At 43.0% G+C, this 10,984-nt stretch overlaps 1 protein-coding gene across 3 annotated transcripts in view; it reads left to right on the forward strand.

Moving 5' to 3' along the window:
- The window catches only part of SIMC1 (SUMO interacting motifs containing 1), an 84,702-nt gene extending 73,736 nt beyond the window's left edge, over positions 1 to 10,966 (forward strand). For 2 of the 3 annotated variants that reach the window (XM_055285015.2, XM_063642517.1), the window contains 3 exons: positions 1,680 to 1,836; positions 2,022 to 2,106; positions 10,174 to 10,966. In XM_055285015.2, the coding sequence (XP_055140990.1) occupies positions 1,680 to 1,836; positions 2,022 to 2,106; positions 10,174 to 10,436 (505 nt within the window). In that variant the 3' untranslated portion in view covers positions 10,437 to 10,966. The remainder of the gene's footprint in view (positions 1 to 1,679; positions 1,837 to 2,021; positions 2,107 to 10,173) is intronic. The other variant, XR_008658812.2, reaches the window with a different exon arrangement.
- The last annotated feature ends 18 nt before the right edge of the window (positions 10,967 to 10,984 follow it).

Raw genomic sequence — 10,984 nt, forward strand, 5'->3', positions numbered from 1 at the left:
GGTTGCAGTGAACTGAGATCAGGCCACTTCTCTCCAGCCTGGGCAAAAGAGCGAAACTCTGTCTCAAAAAAAAAAAAAAAAAAAAAAAGAATCACAGTCCTTTGTAGTAAGTTCTCCAATGCCTGAAAATGGTTGTTTTCTATATTTCCTCTGGTTTTATCATTGATTATGACAGAAAGGAAAGTCCAACACCAGTTACTGTGTTGAGGCTGGATCTAGATGTTGGCCTTTCTTTGTATCTTTTTTTTTTTTTTTGGATTGGGTCTCGCTCTGTTGCCCAGGCTGGATTGCAGTGGTGCAGTCTCAGCTCACTGCAACCTCTGCCTCGCAGGTTCAAGCGATTCTCCTGCCTCAGCGTCCCGACTAGCTGGGACTACAGGTGCACGCCACCACGCCTGGCTAATTTTTTGTATTTTAGTAGAGACAGGGTATCACCATTGTTGCCCAGGCTGGTCTCGAACTCCTGAGCTCAGGCAATCCATCTGCCTCGGCCTCCCAAAGTGCTAAGATTATAGGCGTGAGCCACCGTGCCCGGCCTTGTTTTTAAATTTTTAATTTGAATTGCTATAGGTAATTCTATCTACAGTTCCTACTGTGTTCAATATATTGAAATTATGTCCTTGTCCTTTGTAGATCTCTGAGTTTACCATCTGCAGATTATAAAGCAAGCCCTGGCATAAAAATTAGATGAGAAAATAGTTTCAAATAAAAAAATATTATGGCCAGGCACCGTGGCTCATGCCTGTAATCCCAACACTTTGGGAGGCCAGGGTGGGAAGATTGCTTGAGCCCAGGAGTTTGAGGCCAGCCCTGACAACATAGTGAGACCCCATCTCTACAAAAAAAATAATAATTAGCCAGGGACAGTGGCACACTCCTGTAGTTCCAGCTACTTGGGAGGCTGAGGTCAGAGGATCACTTTGAACCTAAGAGATTGAGGCTGCAGTGTGTGATGATCACACCACTGCACTCCAGCCTGGATGACAGAGTGAGACATGTCAGAAAGGCGAGGGTGGGGTGAGGGATGAAGGGAGGGAGAGGGAGGGAGGCAGGGAGGGGGAGAGAGAGAGAGAGAGAGAGTAGAAAGAGAAAGAAAGAGAGAAATACCTCCTGCGTTGAACCTTTTTTGCCCCTCCTAGACCACTCTCACCAGTGCCTCTGCCTCCATAGGAAGGCCACTTCCAGTCCCCAAATGTGCTCTCTTCTGTGTATCTCTGGAGCACCACTAGCACTTTGCACACAAGTACACTTGCCCTGCACTTTTTAAAGTTCCTTTTGCATACCCCTTGCCCCTGTTCAACTATCAGCTTTTTGAGAGTGGTTCCTCCTTTTTTTATCTTAATATTCCTTGTTGTGCCAAATAGTGTTTGGCACATCATAGGCGTTCAGAAATATTCTCATGATTAATTTTCACAGTTACAACGTGTAGTAATTATTTTTAATGTGTCCTAAACTTGTCTTTGTCAAATGTGAAAGACTTTTTCCTCATTCTAGCAGTTGCTAATCCAACAAACCCATTTCTACCCTGTCCACAGGTTTTGTGATTTTGTGGGCGTCCGTGGTATTCCTTCTTAACTGTCTTTTTTAGGACAAATGTTGTACATTCAGAGTGAATTGTGGCTTATGTTCTTTGAAGCATAGTTGTGATGATTAACTCCCTCTTCCTCTTCTCCACACAGGGAGATGTTCTTTACTACCATGGAAAGCCACCTTCTGCGCTGCAAAGTGTTAGAAATCATATTCCTCCACAGCTGTGAGACACCCACCCGCCTGCCTCTGTCTCTGGCCCAGGCCCTCTACTTTCTAAATAATTCTACGTCACTGCTCAAGTGTCAGGTACATTTTTTCCTGCCCAATTTCAGGCCTAGAGCACCTTTCTTTGCTCTAGGCCCGAACCCTTCCCATAGGATTTTAGCTTAAAACACAACTGTTTGAGCATTCTGTAAAGGTGAATTGAAAACTGTACAAAAATTTTAACTGGGGAAGGCATTTATTATCAATCCATTTTACTATCTTTGCAGTCAGATAAAAGCCAGTGGCAGACTTGGGACGAACTGGTTGAGCATCTGCAGTTTCTGTTGTCCAGTTATCAACATGTTTTAAGAGGTAAGGAGCATTTGTTCACAAGTGGAGTTGTGGGAGGTCTCAATGGACATTTGTATTAATCATAATTGCACAGGAGATTCTAATTTGTTGACATTGTTCCTTGGTTGTATGTAACTTATTATAAAGGATAAGAAATGACATAGCCGGAGTCACCACTGTGAAAAGAATTCACATGTTTTTGTTATGGCCAACAATACATCGTCCTCATAGTTATAAGGTTGTGTAGGTAAGCAGAAGTCATCAGAACCTCCAGCCTGGCCAACATGGTGAAACCCTGTCTCTACTAAAAATACAAAAATTAGCCGGGCGTGGTGGTACATGCCTGTACTCCCAGCTACTCAGGAGGTTGAAGCAGGAGACTCGTTTGAACCCGGGAGGCAGAGGTTGCAGTGAGCCAAGATCATGCCACTGCATTCCAGCCTGGGCAACAGAGTGAGACCGTGTCTCAAGGAGGGGGAAAAAAGAGAAGTCATCAGAACCTGAGAAGGACTCAGGGATGACCTGAAGACCCCTGGCATCCTCCCTTGCCCTGTCACTGCAGCATCTTTGCTCACTGACTGTGGACATTGTAAACATTGTAAACATCTGTCAATACAATGGAAGTACAGAGCAAATCAGGAGCAAGGTGAACATGTACATCTTGCAGAAGATGTAGGGTACCCCAAGTCTGTGAAAGTGGCTCTTCAGAGCTGCTCAGGTCACAGGTGAAGCCAGTGACCAATGACGATGTAAGAGAGTTAGACCAGGTAACCCTCAGAAGGTAAATGTTGACCAGGATAATGATGGAATAGCTGCTTCAAATGAGAATGATTTTATTAGCCAAGGATTAATGAGGCCTGTGGGAAAACTGAAGAACTGATGAATTATTAATTACTAGAGGAAAAATAGTAACTTGCTAGGGGAGAAACCTGGCATTCTTCCTGGATGTGATTGACGGAGAAGGATGCATCATCATGTATGTAATGTTCTTGCCAAAAGTTCATGACCTGGATCCAATGGCAGGACACTTCAGACAAAACCAGATTGAGTGACCTTTTATAAAATAACTGACCTGTACTTTTTTAAAGTGCCAGTGTTTTAAAAACAAAGACAGACTGAGATACTCTTCCACATTTAAAAGAAACTAAAGCACATAAATACTACATACAATTCATGACCCCAGGCTGGATCCTGAACAGGAGAAAAGAAGTCATAAATGGGGAGACAAGAGTTTTCCAGAAAGAAGGAACAGCATGTCCTAGAGCCTTGAGGCAAGAAGTTGCTTAGTGTGAGTCCAAGGAACATAGAACAAACTAGCAGGGCAAGGCTGTAGTACGTTGTTCGGACAATTGGTAAAACTTTAATAGATTAGATAACAGTATTGTGTCCATATTAAATTCTCTATTTTTGATAATCATACTGGATTATGATAGTAAATGTCCTTGGCCTTCGGAAATCCATACTGAAGTATTGAGGGGTAGAGGGGCACAGTGTCTGCAACTTATTCCCAAATAGTGAGGGAAAAAAGTATACAAGTGAAATGCACCTGCCCATGATCATATTGAGGTTTATTTTAACTCAGTAATGGCACTTGGGAAAGTAAGATAGCTCTCAGACCCTCTCAGGCCAGGAATTGAGAAAGCGGTTGTAGAGACTTTAAAAAAAAAAAAAAAAAAGTACTGGATTTAAGACAGAAAGTCTGAGTTTAAATCCAAACTTCACCATTTACTCCGTGTTGGGCAGCTAACTATGTCTCTAGGCCTCGGTTTCTTCCTTCTATAGAATGGGGATGATAGTATGTAACTTGCAAGGATTATTAATGAGTGAAAAAAGTAATGTGTTTAATGTTCCTTGAATCTGTCTTCCTGTGTCCCTGGGCAGAGGTAGGCTAAGGGTCTTCTCTGTGTTTCAGACTGTTGTAACTAACACTTAAAAGAGTACATTGTCAGCCAGCCATGGTGGCTCATGCCTGTAATCCCAGCACTTTGGTAGGCCGAGGCGGGCGAATCCCAAAGTCAGGAGTTCGAGGCCAGCCTGACCAACATGGTGAAACCCTGTCTCTTCTAAAAATACAAAAAATTAGCTGGGCATAGTGGCGGGGTCTTGTAATCCCAGCTACTCAGGAGGCTGAGGCAGGAGAATCATTTGAACCCGGGAGGTAGAGGTTGCAGTGAGCCAAGATCTCACCACTGCACTCCAGCCCTGGCGACAGAGTGAGAATCTGTCTCAAAAAAAATAAATAAATAAAAGAGTATGTTGTCCAGTCTATGCATGACATGTGATTGTGCAGTTTGTGCATTTGTAGCACCCTCAAAGAAAGTTGCATGTCCTTCTCCGAACAAAGACCCGAAGGCAAGTTCCATGTGTTCTTAGCCTCAGTGAGGCTTATGTAATTGTTTTGGAGATTACCAGAAAGGTTAATATTAAACAGCTTGTTTTAAAGTTCACCTTTAACATTTCTTGTTCCTTTCTATTTTGATTCCCAGGGAATACACTATCATGGGCAATAATGACTTAAGGTGGAAACGGAATCTACTTTTATTACAGAATATTTTTTATGTTTTGATAAGAGAAAGGCCTCAGACCAGTATCTATTGACCAAGAATAAATGGGGTGCGTTGCAGTTGCTGTTTCATCCTTAAATGTTCGTTCCAGCTTCTTTGAGGTCCAAGGGTTAGGAAGGAGGAAAATTAGCACTAGTAGTTTGAAAACATTGTCCTGCAAAGAACACAGCCGAATGGTACCCTGCAATAGTCAGCGTCCTTGTCAGTCAGTAAGCATCTTACTGTGAGGACCCCTTTGTCATCTCTGCCTTCTGCGAGTGGTCTGTGGATGTTGTTGAGGGCATTTTGAGATCAGTCTGAGTTGTCTAGCTCCACTAGTTGTCTAGCTGCAAGAGTGGGAGAAGAAGGGAAGGGATTAGAGAGCCCAAGCTTTCCTTTTGTTTAGGGGAACAACTCTCAGCATGGAGGAAGAAAGGAAAAGAGATTAGGTAAATTCACCTGCACTGGTTTATATAATCCAAAAACCTTGTGAAGGTATCACCCCCTGTTACAGATGGGAAAACAAAGGCTGAGAGAAAAGCAGATGCAGAGCTAGGATTCAAACAGGTCTGTCAGAGACGTGGATTCTGGGCTGTCAGTTGAGCTCATGTTCTTGTTCTTTGGCCGAGAGAATCAGTCCCCCCACCCCAGTTGCATAGCCGTGTGGCTCAAGTTTCAGCCTCAGCAAAATTACAAAGTGCTGCCTGTCATGGAGTTTATGAGTATGAATTCTAGGGATTTGAACATATAATATTTCAATGAACAAATGCATGCTTTTCCTGAATCCTGCTCATCTGGCCAGCATAGCTTACAGAAGTCAGTCACAGTCATTCTGAGGACAGTCACACACACGGTCTCCCTGCAAGGAGCCCTGTCCACGGATGGGGAAAAGCAGAAGCAGGTAGGATCGGTTCAATTCATATATTTATCCAGGCAACAGATATCTACTGAATGTCCTCTCTGTCCTCTGTGCTCACTGGGAAAACCTTAATGAATAAGACCAGCGTGGCCTCTGCCCTCATAGAGCTCACTGTTTAGTGGAGAGATTGATCCTAAATGAATAATCACACAAGTAACCTATAGTTACATAAAGTAAATGCTATGAAGGAAGTACAAGTGCACAAAATGTATTTTTGGAGGGACCCAGGAAGGCCTCCCTGAAGAAGTGATACCTCATCTAAGACATTAAGTAGGCGGGGCGTGAGGGCTCACCCCTGTAATCCTAACACTTTGGGATGCTGAGGTGGATGGATCACCTGAGGTCAGGAGTTCAAGACCAGCCTGGCCAACATGGCAAAACCCCATCTCTACTAAAAATACAAAAATTAGCCGGGCATGGTGGTGGGTGCCTGTAATCCCAGCTACTTGGGAGGCTGAGACAGGAGAATCGGTTGACCCCGGGAGGCAGAGGTTGCAGTGAGCTGAGATTGTGCCACTGCACTCCAGCCTGGGTGGCAGAGCAAGACTCCATCTCAAAAAAAATAAAAGTAAAAGACATGAAGTAATGGTGTTAGCCAGGCAAATGGGGAGACAAGAGTTTTCCAGAAAGAAGGAACTGAATGTCCAAGGGCCTTGAGGCAAAAAGATGCTTAGTGAGTCCAAGGAATATAGAACAAGCTAGCAGAGCAAGGATGTAGTGAGTAAGGGGAGAATAACACTAAATGAGACTAGAATAGTCCATGGGGGAGGTTGTGAAGGGCCATCTTGGCCATGCTGAGGAAATTCGGCTGGTTCCAAGAACAGAGTGAAGCCATCAAAGTGGTTGGTTCCAAGTAAGGGAGTGTCATGATCAGATCTGCAAATTTAAAGGCCACTCTACCTGATGTGTAGCGAATCATTTGGCAGAGGGCCAGAGGGGCCAGGGGAGGGGTAATGGTGACAAGGGTGTGGCAAGGACAGAAGGACAGTGGAGAAGGCAGTGGATGGGACAGAAGCACTTTGAAGATAACTTTGACAGGGCTTAAGTGACTGAGTCTGAGGGGTGACTCCCAGGGTTCTGCCATTACTGACATGGAGAAAGATCTGCAAGAAAGATCAAGAGCTCAGGTTTGACGTATTAGGTAGGAGATTCCTATGGTGATGATGATGATGATGCAGATTCCTATAGTGATGATGATGATGATGATGATGATGAAGAAATAATAGCTAACTCTTGTATTGATCCAAAACTACTAACAATACTGTCAGCTGAAATATCTTGAGCCAGGCATTATGGCTCAAACCCTTTTCAATGCTAAATGTCCTCATACAGTAATCAGCAACCTCTGACATAACAACTCTCATCCCTACCGAAGCATAAAATCCAAGGCCTTGCTGACTAGACCAGCAGGGCTGAAGTCCACCGGCCAGGGTTTCCTCCCCCATAGACAGTGCTGAGATGGGCACTGCTAACATTTGCTTCTTTAACTTTCCTGCATGATTTAGTAAACTCCGAATTCTTCTTGCTTGCCCTCTAAGTTTCCCCTGTCCCACCCTATTCAGTCAACTTTTTTTCCACTTCTTTCAAAATCATTTTTACATTTTTCAGAGTGGCACATGCCTTAAGAAAATCAAAGTCTACAAAAAGGCTCTTTTCTTCCTAAGACTGTTCTTAACAAGTCTCAAATGAAACAGCTCATATTTCCCTGTTTACAACCCTCTAAGTCTATAGATACCCTGTTTGCTCTCAAAGGCCAAACTCCGCATTATAATGTGGCCTACCCTACCTTCAAATCTCATCTAGTACTTGCCTCCCTTTTATTACTCTGATTTTTTTAAGTTTCTCAATTTTTAAAGTCATTACCTTACGTTAGCTGAAACAGTTTAAGTATCAAACGTAACTTTCATTGCCTTCCATGGATGCCATTAACACGTGGTACCAGTGCTTCCACCCAGTTCCAGAGGCTGGGAAGTCCAAGGTTTAGGGGCTGCACCCAGGAAGGACTTCTTGCTGCGTCTTACCACGGCAGAAGGCTTCCTACCCTGATTTTCTGTCTCATTCTCAAAGCATGCTTTTCCTCAGGGCATTTGCTATTGCTGTTCTCCATGGACTGCTTTTCCCTTTGACCTTTGCGTGGTTGCCTCCTCATCCATCAATACTCAGCTCACAGACGCTCCCTGGCTAGAGTGCGCTGCTTCCCTTATTCCCCTCAGTGTTACTGTTTATCACAGCATCTGATTTATTTATTTGATTGCATTTGCCACAAACTATAATCAATATTGTTGACCAACTTACTGTCAGGCTTCCTGCAACTAGAATATCAGTCCACAAGGACTGGGCCCAAGGCTCTCAATTCCACTGTGTCCCCAGACTCTAGCCAGTTCCTGATATGCACTAGGTGCTCGCTCAGTAAATGTGTGCTGTTTGAATGTTGAAAGGGCCTTGCACTTCCATCTCGAGGCAGCGTTGTCTCCTGTGTTTCCAGACTTTTTGAACATGCTGTTGTATACTTATTGTACTTCTTCACAGATTACAGACTTTAGTTTTGAGAGATTTTACTTTTCCGTCATTTCATCTGAAGGTTGAGAAAAAACATATTGAATGTATTACTTGAAAATGTAACCTGATAAACCGCTTAAAATGTAAGCTGATATACTGCTTAAAATGATTTGTTCTGTGTCCTAAATCTGGATACAGTGTAGCTCAATCCTTTTAATAACTATTAGTGAAAGTGCCATCATCCCCGTTTGATAAATGAGGAGACTGAGAAATGATGGTGTATTATGTGCAACTGGAAGTCTTCAAGTCCCCAGAACTATCTCAATACATTTGCCTAATGTGACCTTGTGCTCATTTGCCTCAATTCCACACACTTCTAGAATCTATTGGGGCTGGCCTGTAGATTTGGGATGAGATACCTTTATAACTTTTTGTTTTCCTGAGTATTTTCATTTTTAGACTTACGGAAAAGCTGAAAGAATAGTACAACGAACGCTCATATATATATACCGTTTACGCTGATTCATTAGCTGCTAAGATTTTGATACATTTGGTTTACCTATTGATCCATGTATATACCATTTTTTCTGAAATAGTTGATAAGTGCACCATCATAATTCTATTGCTTAAGTACTTCAGCATGTTCAGCATGTATCTCCTAAGCGTAAGGATATTGTACTTCATACCACTATGCATTATCACACTCACGAAACTTGTTTTCTTTTTTTGTTTTTTTTTGTTTTGTTTTTTTGAGACGGAGTCTAGCTCTGTCGTCCACGCTGGAGTGCAGTGGTGTGATCTTGGCTCACTACAACCTCCGCCTCCTGGGTTCAAGCAATTCTCCCATCCTCGGCCTTCCGAATAGCTGGGATTACAGGCACGCACCACCATGCCCAGCTAATTTTTTTGTATTTTTAGTAGAGACAGGGTTTCACCATGTGTTGGCCAGGCTGGTCTGAAACTCCTGACCTCAGGTGATCTGCCCGCCTCCGCCTCCCAAAGTGCTAGGATGACAGGCATGAGCCACCACAGCCTGCCATGAAACTTGTTCTTGATAGAATATTATCTAATAGTGTCCCAGTAATATCCTTTGTAGGTAGTTGATTTTAGATTGAGCCAGGATACAGTCAAATATGAAGCACTGTACTTGGCAGTCATACTCTTTGGTCTCCTTTAGTCTAGCACAGTTCCCAGCTTTTACTTGTCTTTCATAATAGACATTTTTTAAGAGTCCAGGCCAGTTATTTTGTACATGTCCTATGATTGGGATTGTTTAATTGCTTACTCACGATCACACTCATGTTATATACTGTTGACAAGAACATGGAGTAGGCCAGGCACGGTGGCTCACACCTGCAATCCCAGCACTTTGGGAGACCGAGGCTTGCGGATCACTTGAGGTCAGGAGTATACACACACGCACACGTGCACACACACACACACACACACACCTGAGACTGGGTAATTTATAAAGAAAACAAGTTTAGTTGGCTCACAGTTCTACAGGCTGTACAGGAGGCATAGTGGCCTTTGCTTCTAGCGAGGCCTCAGAAAACACAATCATGGCTGAAGGGGAAGCAGGCATGTCTTACATGGCCAGAGCAGAATAGAGTGAGGAGGTGCCACATAAACACTTTAAACCACCAGACCTCATGATAACTCACTATCACTAGAACAGCACCAAGGGGATGGTGCTAAACCATTCATGAGAAATCACCCCCACCAGGCCCCACCTCCAACATCAGGGATTACAATTTGGGACTGTCTAGTTGTTTATTCATGATCAGACTCATGTTAAATACTATTGGCTAGAACATGGAATAGAGGAAGATGTCTAATTGTTTCCTCAGTATTTTCATTTTTTGACCATGTTATGTGATCATAAAAAATGACAGATCCAAACCATATCACTTTTTTTAATGTAAAACTTCTTAAGGACCCGAGAGAACCGAGAACAAAGGGCCTTTTGGAAGTGGAGTTACTGCAGGCACTCACACAGCCTTCGACTTGTATCCCTGTAGCTAGTCAACAAGTCTTTGCCAAGTCTCTACCTACCAAAATTAGGCTTCGTAAAAAAGGAATTAAAAAGCAGTTCGGAGCACCCAACTGACTTTTTCCCTCTTGCAGAACACTTAAGGAGTTCCGTGATCGACCGAAAGGACTTAATAATCAAAAGGATTAAGCCTAAACCCCAGCAAGGAGATGACATCACAGTGGTGGACGTAGAGAAGCAGATTGAGGCCTTCCGCAGCCGCCTGATCCAGATGCTGGGGGAGCCTCTTGTCCCCCAACTGCAAGACAAAGTGCACTTGTTGAAGCTCCTGCTCTTCTATGCTGCGGACTTGAACCCTGATGCAGAGCCCTCTCAAAAGGGCTGGAGCAGCTCCTGAGGGCCTGCCAAGCACTGAATGCCAAGAATACCTCCTGAACTCTATCTCCAACTACTTAGAAGCTCTAAAAGTAAGAAAAGTGGTTCAAATCTTACAGGACCAAACCTGTATTATTTAATCAGTAGGTTGCAATTTCTAACTCTAGTAAATATCTTTTTTTAAATAATCCTATCCTAGCCTGTTCCCAAATATGTCTTAAATATACAAGGTATATATATTTTTTAATAAATTATTTATCTATACTTTTTTGAAACAGGTTAATACTGTGTGCACCACGTTTAACATTTTCATTCAAGATGTGAAAAACATCCCTCTGCTGAACCCACTCTATACACCAATATTATGTCGACAACCTGTTTCAGGAGAGAGACGTTCATTTTTCCCTAATGAAATGCAAGCATTCTGTTAGACCTATTATACTGCCTATTAATTTGACTGTAATGAATAGGGGGTAGAAACAAAAGGATCAAGTGTGTTATAAAACATTTGATGTTAAAAAGAGACAATAAAAAGGCAATGGTTTTTCAAAATACCAAGTTCACTGTGAC

This window comes from Symphalangus syndactylus, chromosome 7 (genome assembly GCF_028878055.3).
Source record: "Symphalangus syndactylus isolate Jambi chromosome 7, NHGRI_mSymSyn1-v2.1_pri, whole genome shotgun sequence".
NCBI classification, from domain to species: Eukaryota; Metazoa; Chordata; class Mammalia; order Primates; family Hylobatidae; genus Symphalangus; species Symphalangus syndactylus.